At 39.0% G+C, this 20,455-nt stretch overlaps 1 protein-coding gene across 2 annotated transcripts in view; it reads left to right on the forward strand.

The window, feature by feature from the left end:
* Positions 1 to 11,628: 11,628 nt before the first annotated feature.
* GOPC (golgi associated PDZ and coiled-coil motif containing) overlaps positions 11,629 to 20,455 on the forward strand; it is a 43,150-nt gene continuing 34,323 nt past the window's right edge. Inside the window, exon 1 of one of the 2 annotated variants that reach the window (XM_004264680.2) lies at positions 11,629 to 12,160. In XM_004264680.2, the coding sequence (XP_004264728.1) occupies positions 11,873 to 12,160 (288 nt within the window). In that variant the 5' untranslated portion in view covers positions 11,629 to 11,872. The remainder of the gene's footprint in view (positions 12,161 to 20,455) is intronic. The other variant, XM_004264681.3, reaches the window with a different exon arrangement.

Below are 20,455 nucleotides of genomic sequence, written 5' to 3' on the forward strand. Positions count from 1 at the left end.
CAGGCGAGTGTTTAGGTGATGTCTCACTCTTTATAACGTGAAATCTGATTATAGAATCTTATGAATGTGTACTCTGTCAATGTAAGAAGACAGGAAAGAAAAAATTCTCAATTTGCCTGGGTTAAAATGTTAGCGACCATTACAAAGAGGAAGGCGCTTAAACATTGATAAGCTGCCTTAATATTTGTAGGTGAGCAAAACCCTATGTTATTTATGGCTTGGAAGGCTAATCTGCAAACACCTCTATTATCTGTAGTTTCCTTGTTTTGTTAAATGTGACACTAGGGAATTAGTGGGAAAAGACAAAGTGCTGTTTTATAGTGGGCTATAAAACCTTTGAATTTTCTGTGACCCTATATTAAAACCATTTTTGTGGAACTGCAATGGGCAGGTGTTTTCTTCTCACATTAACTAGTATGGGAAAATAGGCAGGTTTTCTATTTATTATTGTTGTTTCAATAACATTTTATTGCTAGTGAAACAATGGGAGTACAATGGAGAGATATTTAGAGCCACAGATAACTTGTTCAATTCATCTGTCACTTGATCACTCAAATGTCATATATAGAAAATATTTTGTCATTCAAAAATATTGTTGACTCAAATGAGAATAAAACTTAAAACTAGGTCTATTATCTTTATTTATTTGTAATAATGGAAGAAAAGGATTCTAGTTTCTTCAGAGGAACTTAGCTGTGAGTTCCTACCAGCGAGGGAAGGTTTCCCTTGTCCTGGGTGCCCCTTTGTTGTGGCTTTTTGTCTTGCTGTGATCATCCCTGCTGAAGGAATTTAAAAGCATTTTAAGCAAAAGATTATATAGAGAAGCTCTTTCCCCGCAAATGGAAGACCTAAATTTCCCCATGCTGGTTGGCCTCAGCAGATTGCTCTAAAGAAACACTTTCTAATATTGAAAACCTTCTCAGATCTCCTCTTCAACCTTACCTCTCTTTGCTACAATTTTCATTTTGAAGGCAAAAGTTTCTTTACTTTAATAATCAATTCATTCTATTTCCAGAGGAAGGATTTTTGTGTGCTTTTCCCAAAAGACTTGTCTACTCCTCTTTTCTGATTGTTTGCCTTTTGTTTTCTTTTACTATCAGAGACAAGAAGTGATAAGAGATTTCTTTTCTGTCAATATTCTGATTTTCAAGAAGCTTTATTATTTATTTTTTTTGTCCATTAATAGAATTATTTTTTAGTTTTTAGAATTTTCAAATAGAAAAGTAATGCTCAATAGAAGAAAATTTGGAAAAAGGAGCAAGGACGGGAAAAAAAAACTTCAGTCCTGTCTCCAAATCAAACCTTTTCTCCATATCAGACAATGTTTTTCTCTGCCTAGGCTTTGAAACAGCAAAGAGAAATACTCATTGAACACTTACTTTCTGTGTTGCTAAGAAGGTAAGTTCATATTTAGTTACTTGAAATGAAATGCCTATAAAATCCTAACCTTTCATCTACCATTAATGACAGCTAATTTTTCTGTTATGCAGCATAGCGATGAATTTCACTTTCTATCCTCTGTAGCTAGCCATGGGATTCTCTTGTCTTTGATTAATCCTTGAAATTATACTGTATAATATATTTTTCTTCTTTTCCATGGTGTTTCTATAGCTTTCCTGCAATTTTGGCATTATCTCTAATATATTACTCCTTTACAATGTGAACAGTTTTGTCAGGTTTCTTCCCTCCTATAACCCAGTAGTTATAATCCTTTCTTCCCTCCTATAACCCAGTGGTTCTTAACCAGGGGCAATTTGGCAATGTCTGGAAACATTTTTTTTTTTTGCGGTACACGGGCCTCTCACTGTTGTGGCCTCTCCCGTTGCGGAGCACAGGCTCCGGACGCACAGGCTCAGCGGCCATGGCTCACGAGCCTAGACACTCCACGGCATGTGGAATCTTCCCGGACTGGGGCACGAACCCGTGTCCCCTGCATCGGCAGGCGGACTCTCAACCACTGTGCCACCAGGGTAGCCCTGGAAACATTTTTGATGACAATAAAAGGATGGGGGTGGGTTGGTAGGCAGTGCTACTGACATCTAGAAGGTTAATGGCCGGGATGCTACTGAACACCCTACAACACACGGGACGGCCCGCACAAGAAAGAATCATGCAGTCCAAAATGTCAGTAGTGTCATTGTTAAGAAACCCTGCAATAAACACAAATGTGTGCTTCTATGCAATAGATATTGGCCTTCCTTGGTGTATTAAAAGCAAAGGGCAACTGCATTTTCACCACTCTTATTCAACATAGTTTTGGAAGTTTTAGCCACAGCAATCAGAGAAGAAAAGGAAATAAAAGGAATCCAAATTGGAAAAGAAGAAGTAAAGCTGTCACTGTTTGCAGATGACATGATACTATACATAGAGAATCCTAAAGATGCTACCAGAAAACTACTAGAGCTAATCAATGAATTTGGTAAAGTAGCAGCATACAAAATTAATGCACAGAAATCTCTGGCATTCCTATACACTAATGATGAAATATCTGAAAGTGAAATCAAGAAAACACTCCCATTTACCATTGCAACAAAAAGAATAAAATATCTAGGAATAAACCTACCTAAGGAGACAAAAGACGTGTATTCAGAAAATTATAAGACACTGATGAAAGAAATTAAAGATGATACAAATAGATGGAGAGATATACCATGTTCTTGGACTGGAAGAATCAACATTGTGAAAATGACTCTACTACCCAAAGCAATCTATAGATTCAGTGCAATCCCTATCAAACTACCACTGGCATTTTTCACAGAACTAGAACAAAACATTTCACAACTTGTATAGAAACACAAAAGACCCCGAATAGCCAAAGCAATCTTGAGAACGAAAGACGGATCTGGAGGAATCAGGCTCCCTGACTTCAGACCATACTACAAAGCTACAGTAATCAAGACAGTATGGTACTGGCACAAAAACAGAAAGATAGATCAATGGAAGAGGATAGAAAGCCCAGAAATAAACCCACGCACATGTGGTCACCTTATCTTGATAAAGGAGGCAGGAATATACAGTGGAGAAAGGACAGCCTCTTCAATAAGTGGTGCTGGGAAAACTGGACAGGTACATGTAAAAGTATGAGATTAGATCACTCCCTAACACCATACACAAAAATAAGCTCAAAATGGATTAAAGACCTAAATGTAAGGCCAGAAACTATCAAACTCTTTAGAGGAAAACATAGGCAGAACACTCTAGGACATAAATCAGAAAGCAAGATCCTTTCTGACCCACCTCCTAGAGAAAGGGAAATAAAAACAAAAATAAACAAATGGGACCTAATGAAACTTCAAAGCTTTTGCACAGCAAAGGAAACCATAAAGAAGACAAAAAGACAACCCTCAGAATGGGAGAAAATATTTGCAAACGAATCAACGCACAAAGGATTAATCTCCAAAATTTACAAGCAGCTCATGCAGCTCAATAACAAAAAACAAACAACCCAATCCAAAAATGGGCAGAAGACCTAAATAGACATTTCTCCAAAGAAGATATACAGACTGACAACAAACACATGAAAGAATGCTCAACATCATTAATCATTAGAGAAATGCAAATCAAAACTACAATGAGATATCATCTCACACCAGTCAGAATGGCCATCATCAAAAAACCTAGAAACAATAAATGCTGGAGAGGGTGTGGAGAAAAGGGAACACTCTTGCACTGCTGGTGGGAATGTGAATTGGTACAGCCACTATGGAGAACAGTATGGAGGTTCCTTTAAAAAACTACAAATAGAACTACCATATGACCCAGCAATCCCACTACTGGGCATATACCCTGAGAAAACCAAAATTCAAAAAGAGTCATGTACCAAAATGTTCATTGCAGCTCTATTTACAATAGCCCAGAGATGGAAACAACCTAAGTGCCCATCATCGGATGAATGGGTAAAGAAGATGTGGCATATATATACAATGGAATATTACTCAGCCATAAAAAGAAACGAAATTGAGCTATTTGTAATGAGGTGGATAGACCTAGAGTCTATCATACAGAGTGAAGTAAGTCAGAAAGAAAAAGACAAATACCGTATGCTAACACATATATATGGAATTTAAGGAAAAAAATGTCATGAAGAACCTAGGGGTAAGACAGGAATAAAGACACAGACCTACTGGAGAACGGACTTGAGGATATGGGGAGGGGGAAGGGTGAGCTGTGACAGGACGAGAGAGAGTCATGGACATATATACACTACTAAACGTAAGGTAGATAGCTAGTGGGAAGCAGCCGCATGGCACAGGGATATTGGCTCGGTGCTTTGTGACCGCCTGGGGGTGGGATGGGGAGGGTGGGAGGGAGGGAGAGGCAAGAGGGAAGAGATGGGAACATATGTATATGTGTAACTGATTCACTTTGTTATAAAGCAGAAACTAACACACCATTGTAAAGCAATTATACCCCAATAAAGATGTTAAAAAAAAAAAAAAGCAAAGGGCAACTGAATTCCAGAGAAGAAACTGACTAACCCAAATTCTCCCTGACTTTAGATTAGCTTGTGATTCTTATTATAAAACTGATCAACCAAGAGCTAAACGGAAGACTTTAATTTATTAAAATCTCTTTCTGAGACAAAATAAAAGAAAATTTAAAGAATAAAATAATGGTGAATATGATTTTTTTAAACTTGTTTGCTGCTTCTTCTTTGCAAAAACAGCATAAGTTTAAAATAAAAGAAAAAATAAAATTTTCTACTACTTAACCTCTCTACACCTCAGTGTTTTCTTCTGTAGAATGAAGATTAAATGGGGGAAATAATTTTACAGAAGAAAGAGAGGAAATGTACTAAGACATGTCAAGTCCATAGGCAAAAATAGGGTCTCAGTAAATGATAGTTGTGGGAATTCCCTGGTGGTCCAGTGGTTAGGACTCTGTGCTTCCACTGCAGGGAGCACGGGTTCCATCCCTGTTGGGGCACTAAGATCCTGGAAGCCATGCGGTGTGGCAAAAAAAAAAAAAAAAAAAGATGGTTGTATCAGTTTGGGTTTGGGTTATTAGTTGCAAGCAATGGAAACAAATTTCTGGCCAGCTTAAGAAGAAAAGGAATTATTGAAAGAAAATTGGGTAACACACAGAATTGTAGGAAAACCTGGAGAACCAGATTTGGAAATGGACAGAATAAAGGAAGGCTGTATAGCCAGAATCACACACTTCAGTGAGTATCACCACACAACATGGATGCCCTGGACTCCACCATTGAACTGGAAATTGGATACCGTTGTCTGCACTGTTGGCTACTGAAAAAGGATGCAGCTAACCCCCACCCCATCTCTCTCTACTCCCTACCAACAAGAATTCTTTCAATCCCTGCCTCACTATCTCCACGTTAAAAATTTTAGGTGGATGATTTTGGTCAGGTGAACCTAGGTCATATACCTGTGCTCTAGCTGTCACAGAGCTGGGCAAGTGATTATCTTATGTTTTCAGTTCATTATGGGAGGAGGACACTATTTCCGATATTCCAGTCACATAAGAGAGGGAATTCCCTAAACAAAGGAAAGGGGTTCAAATATGGACAGTCCCCTATTTGTAGTGACAAATGTCCACTATAGAAATCTTTTCACCCTTACTCCTGCTCATCATGACCACAAAAGCCAAATGAGATTTGAGCGAGTTGCAACCAAGGACCAAACAAATTATATTTCTAACAATGGTTGTGACATGGCTTTTTGTGTAATTGTTTCACTATACTTTTCTGACTTGTTCATTTAGAAGACTACAAAAATTCTAATGCAATCATTTAAAATATTTTTATACTTTTAAATATACATGCAAAGAAAAGATAATGTTAAATGGTGTTCAGAATGCAATTGTTTTGGGTCCCTTTTAGAACTAATGTGGAAGAAATATAGTAAATGACAGAGGCTGATGAGGGGGAGTCTGTTTGATCTGTAAGGTCTGATAATCTGAGAAGTAAAGAGTAACTTGACAGTGGATGAAAGAGGAAGAATCAATGATCAGTAAACTCTGATAGCGTGGTTGATAAATGTTTTAGATAGTGCTGACCCAAACCTGGAGCTGTGGGAAAGGGTAAATGAAGAATGTAGCTCAGGTAACAGTGGAAAAGCAGTTATAGGCAGTCTGAGAGTGTTAGGGAATAAAGATATAGTAATAGGGATTTAAAAATTTTTTTATTTAAGTATAGTTTATTTACAATGTTGTGTTAATTTCTGCTGTACAACAAAGTGATTCAGTTATACCAATATATATTATTTTTCATATCCTTTTCCATTATGGTTTATCACAGGATATTGAATATAGTTCCCTATGCTATACAGTAGGACCTTGTTGTTTATCCATCCTATACATAATAGTTTGCATCTGCTAATCCCAAACTCCCAATTCTTCCCTCCCCCACCCCCCTTCGCCCTTGTCAACCATAGGCCTGTTCTCTATATCTGTGACTCTGTTTCTGTTTCGTAGATATGTTCATTTGGATCACTTCTTTTAGATTCCACATATAAGTGATATTATATGATATTTGTCTTTCTCTGTCTGACTTAGTATGATAATCTCTAGGTCCACCCATGTTGCTGTAAAATGGCATGATTTCATTCTTTTTTATGGCTAAGTAGTATTTCATTGTATGTATATACCATATCTTTATCCATTTATCTGTCAATGGACATCTAGGTTGTTTCTGTGTCTTGGCTATTGTAAATAGTGCTGCTATGAACATAGGGCTGCAAGTATCTTTTCAAATTATAGTTTTGTCTGGATATATGCCCAGGAATGGGACTGCTGGATCATATGGCAACTCTATTTTTAGTTTTTTGAGGAACATCCATACTGTCCATACTGTTTTCCATAGTGACTGCACCAATTTACATTCCCACCAACAGTGTAAGAAGGTTCCCTTTTCTCCACATCCTCTCCACCATTTATTATTTGTAGACTTTTTAATGATGGCCATCCTGTGGTGTGAGGTGGTACCTCATTGTAGTTTTGATTTGCATTTCTCTAATAATTAGCCATGATGACCATGTTTTCATGTGGATCTTCTGCCCATTTTTCGATTGGGTTGTTTTTTTGTTATTGAATTGTATGAGCTGTTTGTATATTTTGGAGATTAATCCATTGTCAGTCACATCATTTGCAGATATTTTCTCCTAGTCTGTAGGTTGTCTTTTCGTTTTATTTATGATTTCCTTTGCTGTGCAAAAGCTTGTAAGTTTGATTTGATTCCATTTGTTTACTTTTGCTTTTATTTCTATTGCCTTTGGAGACTGACCTAAGAAAACATTGCCAAAATTTATTTCAGAGAATGTTTTGCCTATGTTCTCTTCCAGGAGTTTTATGGGGTCATGTCTTATATTTAAGTCTTTAAGCCATTTTGAGTTTATTTTTGTGTATGGTGTGAGGGTGTGTTCTAACTTCATTGATTTACATGCAGCTGTCCAACTTCCCAACACCACTTGCTGAAGAGATTGTCTTTTCCACATTGTATATTCTTGCCTCCTTTGTTGAAAATTAATTGACCATAGACATGTGGGTTTATTTCTGGGCTTTTTGTTCTATTCCATTGATCCATATGTCTGTTTTTGTGCCAATACCATGCTGTTTTGATTATTGTAGTTTCGTAGTATTGTCTGAAGTCTGGGAGGGTATGCCTCCTGCTGTGTTCTTTTTCCTCAAGATTGCTTTGGCAATTCTGGGTCTTTTATGGTTCCATATAAATTTTAGGATTATTTATTCTAGTTCTGTGAAAAATGTCATGGGAAATTTGATAGGGATTGCATTAAATCTGTAGATTGCTTTGGGTAGTATGACAATTTTAACAATAAGTAATAGGACTTTTTCAAATTGTTTTTTGCTGTGTTTTGTTTTTATGTTTGGGTACACCATACCAAATGTAGTATCTTATAAATTTTAACTATGGAATAGGTAAAATAATTTTTGATGCCTAAATTATACTGGATTTATTAGTCAAATCAACCATCACTGTTAAATGAACCTTCCTCTTTAGGTTGGGAAAAATATTCCTTGGATTTTAAAGGAATATGTATTTTATAGATATTTAACATACATTTTATAGATATTCCTAACTCTTGAGCCAATATAAAAAAATATGTTTAGCTATGCTCTCTAGCAGCAAATTCTAATTCTTTATAATTTCCTAGGTAGACTGTTGTAATGTCTTAATTTTTTAACTGACAACACAAATATTTTCAGCATTCCTACTATATTCAAGATCTTGTGTTAGGACCTGGGATTCAAAGATAAGCAAGATACCATTATTATTGCCAAGGAGCTCACAGTCCAAGGGGCTCCAAAAAATGTATGATAAATACTATAGCAGGTATTTGCAGGAAACTGAACAGGGATGGAGTCCATAGTTCCAAATAAGAATAAAGGAAGGCCTCTTGGAAGAGGTTTCTTAGCTAATCCTACATCACTGCACCAAAATTCTCAAGTTTTAAGAACAAGAGGGCAAACACTTGTTCCATATGTGTATGCAAGAGAAATAATCAGGAGAACTAAGCTAAGAAATCACCTTGGAATGCCCAAACTTCTTCAGCATATGTATCACAGAATTTCAGATTTTAGCAAATATGAATAAATATAAATAATACATATGACTATGATATTCCAAGACTTTCCCCACATTCCTCAAATAAAATGGTAGCAGGTCTTCCCTGGCCCTCTTTATTCATTATACAATTGTTTCTAGCGACCAATTGTATAATACTTATTAATATCTTTTCCTTTTCCTTGTGGGATTACCAGAGAGTAAATGAAACATGTGAAGCTTAGTGCAGGGCCTGGCACACAGTAGCATTCAATAAGTGATAATCTCCCTCTCCAGTCCAAGGAGAGGGAGACTTTTATGCCCATTCACTACAGTGCCTTTGCAATTAACGATGTGCTAATAAATGTTTGAACTCTACACTAACCTCACGGCTAATTACCACTACCCACCAAAGAAATCTTTAGCATCTTCCTTTTTTTCCCAGTTTCCTCAGTCCCCCACTGTATTCTCAGTAATACCTTATGGTAAAACTCTTAAATTCTTAAAACAAGACTGTCACATTTAAGGTATACAAGAAATTTTTAATCACACAAACATGATTCATGAAACAGTTTTTGGAGGTTTCTGCCAGTGCAATTGCAAACAGAAGTATCAAGATTTTATTATCCCTAGGAAAATAAGTCCCACAAGTATTGAGATTACATACTATTCCAAATTCCAAAGTAGACCAAAACAAGGCAACAAGTGTAGATAAAGCACACTGACAACAGATGGCAGCACTAGAACATCAAACCCTGCCTTCCACTTCAATGTTAGGCTGTGACTTGCAAAAATGCAGAACCCCAGTCAAGGTGGGCAGAAGATAATGTGTACCTAGAGGGTTCCTCATGAGCATTTGAAATAGTCACATAGCACCAAGCAGCAAGCACACAGGGATGCGGAAGTTGTTACATCGCATGGTAATGAGAAGGGACAATATGAGATGAAAGTGTTCTGAGATAGAGGGTGTGACTTGGGAGTTGTAAAATTTGTTCACAGAAGTGGAGTCAGGCTCTTCAATCCCGAAAATGGGGGTATTCACCAAGGATCAGAGCACTGGATACATATAAACACTTAAAATGCATTTCAGTTGTACCCACACAATATAGTAGGAAGTTGAATGATATATTTTTTTAAAGAAATGAAATTTGTTTTCAAATGTAGTTCATATAAACAAAAGAAAGTGCTAAGTAATAGAAAATGAGTATTACAGTTAATTTTTTGGATAACAGTTCTTATATATTAATAGATTTGTATATGGCTTATAATTGGGAAAATTATTTTTTTGAAAATAACTTTTAGACTGATTTGCCAATTTATTACACTGGTAACTTAAACATGAAGAAATGGATTTCCTCATCCTTCTATACCCCGTGATTAACAGCTAAGACTTGGGAGAAAAAGACACCTAGATTGAAATCTCACCTCAGTGCATCTTTAGTTGTATACCAAGCTTATCAAGATACTTAAATTCTCTGTGACTCATCTATAAAAAACTGACCACAGCTAACTGACAGGATTTTGTGAGAGTCAAAGAAGTAAAGCAGATAGCACAATGTTTAGCACATAGTACGTATTCAATAACTGAAAGCTATTATTGTGATTCCATATGTATGTGGGCCCCTCAACCTCAACTTTAAATTATTTTCGGACTTTAAATTCCTGAAAATGGGATTGCTAACTATATTATGAATAGAGAAAGTGGTGGGAACTTGGTAGCTGTAGTAATGATGTTCTTGCAAATACGGCGGATAAAAAAAAAGTTAATTTGGAAGGGAGCAGGGGAAAGATGCAAATCTTAGTTTTATATTATTTCTGGGTAAAACCTGTGTGAATGTGCCTACTTAATCTCAAGGCAAGAATCTCTGAGTAGTTTTGCTTAGCTAAGTTTGTTGAAGCCAAAGGACTTTATGCTAAACAGTCTGCCCTGACTCAGAGAGCAAACTAAAGCTATGATTTCTTATTCCTCACTGGCATAGCATTAGTGAGGGGCCCACAGTGCAGGCTTTGGTGGAGATTAACTGGAAGAGCCTGTCTTCTGCCAGTAAAATATTCCCTTAGGCAAGTCTCCTAGGAGGGGCAGTTTCTACTCTATCAGACTGGTTTCTCCTTCTGTTTTCAAGACTGGGCTACTCTTGAAGTGGAAGGGGGGTGAGAGTGAGTATTCAAATTAAAGTTGCAGCTATAAGGGTTAGACTCAGTAGCCTATGAGTTCTGCTAACGTGAGGGTCATGCCTCATTCATTTTTGTGCCCCCGATGCCTCAACAGGGTTCTGCATTCAATATAATTATGAATATATGAATCCTCATAATTTTTTTTAACCTGTCACGTGTAGGAACACTACGCCAGTTTTTAAAATAAGTACACCTTTTTAGGTAGTTGCTTTGGAAACGTATGACCTGTGGTGTGAATAATAAGGCATACCAAGTGCCAAGCAGTGGAGCTAAGCATTTTACCTTACTACTGAGTGAAGTAAATTTCGGAAACTGAGGCTTCGACATTAAAGAATACAACTAAGATGGCACAGCTAATAGGTGACAGAGTTTAAAACTTGAACCCAAGGCTGCCTGACTTTTAATCACAAGAGAAAAGGCCTCGTATTAATTCAGCAAAACTTGGTGAGCCGCCGCCCTTCAACTTGCAGTTCTAGACAGATTCCACCCGGAATTTAAGGCCTGGTTTACCAAGAAGAACGAGTGTGTCCACACACCCCACGCACCTCACCCTAAACGAACTGGACTGGAAAAAGTAAAACGTGGCCACTGCGCAGGCTCAAGCGTCCCTTCCTCACTCTTCCTTCTCTGCTCCGGGACGTCACCGCGGAAACTTTCCCGGACGACTCTAAAACGGCTCCCGCCCACTCTGAAGTCAAACGGGTGGAAGCTGTTCCTCTCTGCGACGTGGACAACCTTCTCTTCCTCGGGCCTTTCCAACTTGGAAGCCAACACCACGCGCCTCGGTTTCTCGGGGATTCAAGCAGGCGTTTGCCAGATGTCAATATGGCCGCTGACAGGCGGTCCCAAGCAGAGGCTTTTCATAGGCCAAGGTCGCACCCCAGCCCCGCCCATTTCATCCCTCCTGGCTGCGTCCGCCGAGGCCTTCGATACGCATGCGCGGCGAGGGCGGGCCGAGAGGTGGGACGGCCCGCGTCTTCCGTGAGCCGCCGCCACCGCTGCCGCCAGAGCTTCGCCGCTCCTGCGCCTCCGGGGCTGCATAGCCGGCGTTAGCCGCGCGAGGGTTAAGAGAGGGGACCGACGGAGCGTGCGTACGCGGGGGTTCCCGCAGTCCCATCAGTTCCTCTCGCGGGTGGACTGCGAGGTCAGCAGCAGTCGGGGGAGGCCCTAGACGGCGCCATGTCGGCGGGCGGCCCATGCCCGGCAGGAGCCGGCGGGGGCCCAGGAGGCGCCTCATGCGCCGTGGGGGTCTCCCCCGGCGGGGTATCCATGTTCCGGTGGCTGGAGGTGCTGGAGAAGGAGTTCGACAAGGCCTTCGTGGATGTGGATCTGCTCCTGGGCGAGATCGATCCGGACCAGGCGGACATCACTTATGAGGGGAGACAGAAGATGACCAGCCTGAGCTCCTGCTTTGCGCAGCTTTGCCACAAAGCCCAGACTGTGTCCCAAATCAACCACAAGCTAGAGGTGAGCTGTGGGCGCTGGAGGGGGTAGCATTCAACTCCAGTCATCAGACCTCATTTAACGCACCCGTGAAACGACCCTAGAAAACTGCCAGCCGGGGCACCTGGGCTTCCTACGTGACGGGGGAGTGCGCGCGCGCGCAGGAAAGGAGTGAGGTGAGGTTAGAGCAGAAAAAGGTGTGTGGACTGACGTGTGGGTCTCCCGGGATCCTGTCGTCCACCTTCCTTGTATCTCAATGAAGAGGAAGCAGGAACTAATTACTCCAGCCTACTTGTGCCTGTTACGTTAACACATCTCAGACTTAACTGAAGCTCAGAGATTCTGTCATAAGAATACTTTAGATCACCTTTTAACATTTGAGTTTTTAGATCTACTTTCACATTGATAAACTAGGTTTGTATATCACCAGACAGACACAGTCCTGATTATTTTTAACTATTTCAGGTCAATTTCTGTTGTTGCACACAGACGTACTGTACCTTGACTGCACGAACTATTTAGGGGAATTTGATCAAAGCTCTTAAGAAAAGTTAGTGGGATAAGCAAGACGGTATCAATGTCTATTTCAGTTTACAGTTAGTTGGTCCTTAAGTTACAGGCACATCCCTCCAGAGCGCCCTACAATTATTCAGCTGACTTCTAACATTGAGGTTTTGTCTGTACTTTACTATCTTTCCCAAAGTCTGGGTTTATTTTTGAGAGTGTGTGAAGGATGATCATTTGCTTTAGTCTCTAATCTTGGTTGTGGGTGTGAGTGCAGTGGTGGTGCTTCCAAAAAAAACCCCCAAACCTACTATTTTTGCAGAAAATTAAATTTTTACAATATTTAGAAAGCATAATAGATTACCATTATTACATAAAGATCATTTTCTAACTAGATAATTTAAATAAGAGAATGGGTCTTTCATTTTAAAGTAGGTAAAAATAGGATAATAAATGATGTGCACAGCTCTTTGAACATTAGATTTTGTGAGAAATCATCGTTACTATCAGTTGTGGTGATTGAGAATGCCCATTGGATCCAAATTAATATGAATATCAGAAATGCATCCTCTCCTTGCTTAGTGGTTAGCATTCTTTCTCTTTCCTGTCAGTCGTGGAAAAGGTGGTATAATTTAGCTTTGATTAGCATAGAATTGCATATGGGAGATTTTGTGACTCTTGTTCACTGAAAGGACTGTTAATTTCTTTCATCCTTTCTGAAAAGGTTGGAAGTGTTGATATGAGGCTAATCACTTCTTAATCTAGGTATATGAAAATGTCTCTTGAATTCTTGCTTTAGTGGTAGTTTCTAGAAGATGTTTATTTATTCATGTAGTGAAATTACATTTGTTGGTCTTTAGAAATAGTACTTCAGCTTTAAATAACAGAGCAAGAGTAGCTTTTGCTACTCTACAACTGAGAGTATTTACTGAGATAAACAGATTTTAAAAAGTGAAACAAGATCTAATTCATTTTTTAAATGACTTAAGGAAACTTTAAAGTGCTATTTGGATGTCAGATATAAAACCTGATTTTGGAGAAAATTTTCTATGAGCAGGAGGTGATGCTCAGTTTTTTTCATCTTTAAATATTTTAAATGAGTACTCAGAGCTGTAATAAATTATGCATGTTCTTTTTCAGAAATTATAATTACATATTCTGATTCCATGTCCTGGCTTAGAAGGTGGCATTATTTCTCAAAATAAGAAATGCTAGCCTATCACAATGTGAGCATGTTTTTTCAACATGCTTGAAGCCTTTGATTTAAAGATCTTAGGAAATGGGGATTGTTGGTGTGTTTTTTCAGTTACAGTTGACTTCTCTGTCTGTGGGGTTATTCCTTCTATATTTAGCAGTTTCTACAGTTTTCATGGAATCTGTTGTGTATTGCTGAGGAGAGAGGTTCATTGTCAGTAGTGCTTTTCAAAGTAGATCTGCCATTGTATCATCTGCAGAATTTCAGAGGTTGCCTGTGTACTGTTAGCAATCTTTTGAGATCTTGAAATTTTAGAAGAGATTTCCATACTTTCTTGCCCTGTTTTATTTCTTAGTAAGTGAATTGAATTAGTTCTATTGTTTTAAGGATATGGGCATTAAGACATAATATTTGAGGTCACTTACAGTTTGATATAGCAGATGTGCACCAAAGTTCGGTGGTTTTAGAGATTAATACCTTAAACCATATTGCCATAATAAAATATTTTTATAATCAAGAGGGGTACCTCCAGTATGAGTAACTTATGATATATTTAAATTCGTCTTGAGTATCCTTCCAGATCGCCCTTCTTCTGCTCATTGTCTTCAGGTAGTTAATTTAATACTAATATAGTAGTTAGGAAAACAATTTTGCTACAAAAAAAGTCAGAGGTTACATTAAAAAATTAAATATAAGTGACATCTATGTGACTGCTTTTTTCCATAAATTATATTTGGGGAGAGGGATATCTATAAGGGGAAGGGGAGGGCAGAGAATTCAGAATATTTTGAGGTAGTGCATTTCAAATTACTCACATCTCTTTTATACTTCCCACCTGCTTGAGAATCCCTGCTATGGTGAGCCACTTGGTGACAGCTGTGCTGGAGTCACAGGTACTAATTGGGATAGTAGTAGTAGTAATAGTAATAGTAGCAGTAGTAGGTGTGTTGGAGTAGAACAAAAGATGAGAACCAGTGCTTTAGAAAAACTCACCTCTCTGCCTTGAAGTACGGTTTTCTGCCTGTTCACCCCTTCTTTAAAATAACAGCAAAACAATGTATCTTCTGTCATGTCCTCCTTTCCCTCAGCAATTGCTGAATAAGTATCTTTTTTTAAAGTGATTTACTGTTCACAGCCATCTAGAGCCACATTGAAAATGAACTAATGATATACTACCCTTTTACTGCTTTAAAGCTATTCTGATTTTTTTTTTAAGTATATCAGTTTTATTGCAATTTGTTTAACATTGGCTGTTAACCACTCATTGAACAGTTTCAGTGCCATAAAATGGTGGGTTTCAAAAATAGTATTCCCCCCCCCCAATAATCTGCCCCCATTCTCACCTGTCCATCCTTGCTCTTCTTTTTTTTTTTTTTCTTGGCCACTCGGTTTGTGGGATATTAGTTCCCCGACTAGGGATCGATCAAACCTGGGCCCCTGGCAGTAAAAGCTCCTTCCTAATCCTGACCACTGAACAGCCGGGGAATTCCCCATCCTTGCTCTTTTTCAATAATTACTACATTGATTTCCCTTTGCCCTTCTACTTACTTACTTATACCAAGGCTATTCATATTTAGTTTCTAGTGCCATGTTCCATACTTGGATGAACTGGGTAGCATTCTAGACTAGTATAGGAAAGCTATTCTGTTTTTAAACAAGCGATGAGGCTGTTTTGCAGCATTAAACTTGAAGTTTAATATTGCTCCGATATATATTTATTGAGTGCTAATTATGTGTTGGACACTTGGGATACAATGGAAAGCAAAAACGGACATAATCATCACTGTTATGGAACTTGGATTTTATTGGAATTTGTTGAAATAATTATCATATAAATGTGAAATTCCAACTTTGAGGTACATAGAGTAATGAGAACCTATTCTGGGGCATCAAGAAAGGCTTCTTTGAGGAAGTGACTGTTGAGTTGAGACATAAAGGATGAGTAGGAATTAATTAGGCCAAGAGAAATAGGAGTATCGTTCAACATTCTGGTAGAGGGAACAGGATGTAGAAGGCACCTGTGATGGGCGAGTGCTAATGCATTTGAAGAACTGAGAGTTGGTATGTGTTATAAGAGCATAGGGCAAAAGAAGTGATATGCAAAATAAGTTTGAACAGGTAGATAGGGACAATATCTACATGATTTTCTAGACCATGTAGTAGATTTGAGGGCTTTATCATAACAATGGGAAATGTTTTAAATTAGGTGGTAACCTCAGATAGGAGATTAGAATAGTTTACTCTGGCTATGATAAGGAGAGAATTTGGGGAAATAACAAGAATAAATGCAGAAAATCATTTAGGGGGCCCTTAATTCTGATCCATGTGAGATGATGGGAGTAGGATAGCAGAGGTGGAGGAAAGTGTTCAGAACAAGAGAGATTTGAGAAGTAAAAATAAAATCTAGGGATGGGTTGGAACAGAGGGATGAGGTGGAACAGAGGGATGAGGGAATTCAGGATGACTCCAAGGTGTCAGTTGGCTGGATAAATGGATGGATATTATATATTGGTAGCAATACTATATTGCTAACTGTTGATCAGTTACTATGGGCCAGGCTCTGTGCTAGGTCTTTTATATATATCAATTCACCCAATTCTCATAATAGTCCTGTGGGATAGGTTTAGTATTGTTATTCCCATTTTATAGGGATTAAGTAAGGGGCCCAAGACTACAGAACTAGAGAAACCAAGCTCTCCAAAAACACATTTATGTCTGGCTGGGGAAGGAGGAGGTGGAGAGAAAAAAAGCAAGCAGAAATAGTTGAGTGTGGCTGGATAGCCGGGAGGGGGAGGGGGAGTTCAAGGGAGGTATTGTTTTCTTTTTTTTTTAATGGAAAATAAACTTAAACATGTTTACAAGCCAATGAGAAGCATCTAGTTGAGGGAAAATCTGAATATTCTAGAGAAGGAGAGGATAATTAGTAAGATTTCTGAGTGAAGATGAAATCCAAAATACATGTAGAGAGAATGGCTTTATATTGAAAGGACAGCTATTATACTTAAAGGGAAAGGAGAGATGATAAGCACAGAAGCGGGAGTGTTTTGTGTGACGGCTTCTTTATTCTCTGTAGAATAGGAGCCTGGGACAACTGCTGAAAGTGGGTGAAAGTAAGAGCTGGAGGAGAGTGAAAAAGATTTGAAATGGTAATGGAAGAGTGGGAGAGCAAGTTGGCCAGAGAAATAGAGACTGCCAGACAATGCTGGGGACTAATTTGGAGTTACCATAAATTCATGGTAAAACCAGTCTGCCCTGTCGTATGACTTTCTCTGGCAATACAGGCACAGTAATGAGAGTAATAATTGAGTTCAACCAGTGCTGTAGCAAGGAGTTTGCTATATAGACAAGAGTGTTATTGAAATGAAAATGGTATTGGGGATGAAGAAAAGGAGATAATCTTTAAAGGAGTAGAAATAGTATTTGATAATTATCTAGATGCAAAGGAAGAGGAATGGTTAAGGATGATGCCACATTTCTGTTTGGGAAATATATTGGTTGATACCTACAGTGACTTGAATAGTGCTCCCCCGCCCAAATTCGTGTCTACACAGAACCTCAGAATGTGACCTTATTTGGAAATAGGGTCTTTAGAAATGTAATTAATATAAGGATGGAGATGAGGTCATAGCAGATTACAGTGGGTCCTAAATCCAGTGAGACTATCCTCCGAGGATACACAGGGACACAGAGAAGGCGGCTATGTGAGGATGGAATAAGAGATTGGAGTGACTTGTCTACAAGCCAAGAAATGCCAAGGATTGCTGGCAACCACAGTATTAGGAGACAGGCATGGGACAGTTCTCTTTCAGGGTCTCCAGAAGGCACCAACCCTGCCAGTGCCTTGATTTGGGGCTCCTTCATCCTGAACTGTGAGAGAGTAAATTTTTGTTCTTTTAAGCCACCAAGTTTGTGGTAATTTGTTATGACAACCCTAGGAGACTTATACCATTCACTTAAGTAAGGAATCCAGGAGAAGGAGTGGGTCTGGCAGGAAAGATAATGGGTTGAGTTTAGGAGGTTGTGCATGGTTAAGGTCCGTATCCCTTTTTTGCATATTCCTAACATAGTTTCCTAATTGCTTCTTACCCCCTCCACATCATCCTCTCATTGCCAAAATCATTCTAAAGTGATTCATATTAATGGTTCATATCAAAAGGCAAGTCTGACTACGTCACTCTTCTTTGTATACCTCCCTATTACTTACTGGCTAAGATTCAAACTGCAGCATGTCGATCAGTGTCCAGTCTGTCTGTCCTCATCTCTTGTCACCCCCTCTTAGCTGCTTTTGCCTCAAATAAAACTGGTTTATTTGCATTTCTCTAAATAGGCCTGCTCTTTCATGGTATCTCTACTTTGGCACAGGCTTTTGTGTATAATACCTTCTCTGTCCCCTTTGTCTACAGTGTCAAACACCCACTCACCTTTCAACACACCACTTACATCACCATCTCTGTGAAGGCTTTCCTCACCCAACTCCTCTCTGCTCTCTATAGGCAGAGGCTGTCTTAACACCTTGAACTTGCTTGGGCTGTTACAAGATTTGTTATTATACATTGTACTATAACTTGTGGTTGCCACATTTCTCTACCTCTAGAAGGTAAGCTCTTTGAAGGCCAAGACTTTGTCATAGCTGAAATAATCTGAACTATCAAATGCTTGTGAAAGCTGACTTGGTGGTAGCATTATCCGTTTGTGAACCCATTTTGGTTTCTAAGAATTGGTTGGTAGTTTTTTTCTCCATGATATCAAGTTGATTTATATGTGGATTACAGAATTGGTGTTTGGCCCCTTTTAAAAAAGGGCCAATTTTTGGAAATTTGGAACTCACACATTAAACACCAACCTTTTTGACCCACTTAACATTCTTATCTCACTTGCTAGGGGTTTTCACATCTCAGACCTTTCCCTTTCCCTACTCCATGTATTAGCTTTTCTCCATTCAGCATTCAGGTAAACTTCTCCTTTCTGACTCCCTTTGTTTCTTTTTGAATTGGTACATCACACATGCCTGTACACTAGTGTTTACAACACTTTACATCATAATTGGGAATGTATTTTTTATCTGTTTCTACTAGACAGTAAAATCCTCAAGGGCAGAATCCATGTCTTATTCATCATTTTGTCTCCAGATCCTGGCACACTGTGTATATTCAATAAATGTTTATTTGAATGAATAAATTATTTGAAACAACTTTAGTTGCCTCATTCTGCCATGAGTCTTCAAAGTTTATCAATAATCATTCTGTAATACAAGTTTCATGAGAGCTGGGATGGTGTCTGTCTTGTTGACTCTACTATCCATTGTGTCTAACATAGGGCCCACCATATTAGTGAAAGACTGAATCAATCACAAAGATATGATTTGTTAATATTTCATGGTATTCCATTTTAAGAAAAATTTGAAACTGACTAAAAATAACATCATTACATTAGAGTATTGAGTATGGATTTAGTGTACTTTTGACATTTCTAGTATATTTGGTAGGTTGATTCTCCTCATCCCACCTCGAGTTTAATTATAGAGCAGCTGAATTCTTTAAAATGAAAACAGAAAACACTTTATCTTGTTTGGAACTTCATTTTGAGGTTTAAAGTACTTTAACTTTTAAAAATACATCATAGACTTATCTACTTGTCTCCATTTCAAATCCCCCAACTCTAGTTCAGTGACATTGTCTCCCATGTTACACACAGCTGCCTTTTCTTTTTGGCTGTGTTGCGTCTTGCTGTACATGGGCTTTTCTCTAGTTGCTGTGAGTGGGGGTACTCTTTGTTGCGGCACGCGGGCTTCTCATTGCTGTGGCTTCTCGTTGCAGAGCACGGCTTCAGTAGTTGCAGCACGTGGGCTCAGTAGTTGTGGCTCATGGGCTCTAGAGCGCAGGCTCAGTAGTTGTGGCACACGGGCTTAGTTGCTCTGCAGCATGTGGGATCTTCCCAGACCAGGGCTCGAACCTGTGTCCCCTGCATTGGCAGGAGGATTCTTAACCACTGCGCCAGCAGGGAAGTCCAGCTGCCATTTTTAAAACATAAATTTGATCATGTCATTCTGTTTTAAATTCCTCAATTGTACTTTGAATAAATTCAGCCTCCTTATCACTGATAAGCTCTGTGTGATCTGACCTCTGGATAGCCCTCCAATGTCGTATCTTATCATTCTTCCCTCTTATTCTGTATGGCCCAGGCCACATGGGTCTCCTTTCAGAAACTCTAAGACAATAATTCTTAAACTTTTTGGTTTTAGGACCCCTTTACATTCTACAAATTATAAGGTCCCCAAAGAGCTTTTTTTTCCCCTTAATATGGGTTATATCAACTGGTATTTACTGTGTTAGAAATTACAACTGAGAAAACTGTAAATATTACATCAGTTAAAAATAGCAACAGTAGGGCTTCCCTGGTGGCGCAGTGGTTGAGGATCCGCCTGCCGATGCAGGGGACACGGGTTCGTGCCCCGGTCCAGGAAGATCCCACGTGCCGCGGAGCGGCTGGGCCCGTGAGCCATGGCCGCTGAGCCTGCGTGTCCGGAGCCTGTGCTCCGCAATGGGAGAGGCCACAACAGTGAGAGGCCCGCGTACTGCAAAAAAAAAAAAAAAATAGCAACAATAAACCCATAAATAAAC

Source organism: Orcinus orca, chromosome 12 (assembly GCF_937001465.1).
Source record: "Orcinus orca chromosome 12, mOrcOrc1.1, whole genome shotgun sequence".
NCBI classification, from domain to species: Eukaryota; Metazoa; Chordata; class Mammalia; order Artiodactyla; family Delphinidae; genus Orcinus; species Orcinus orca.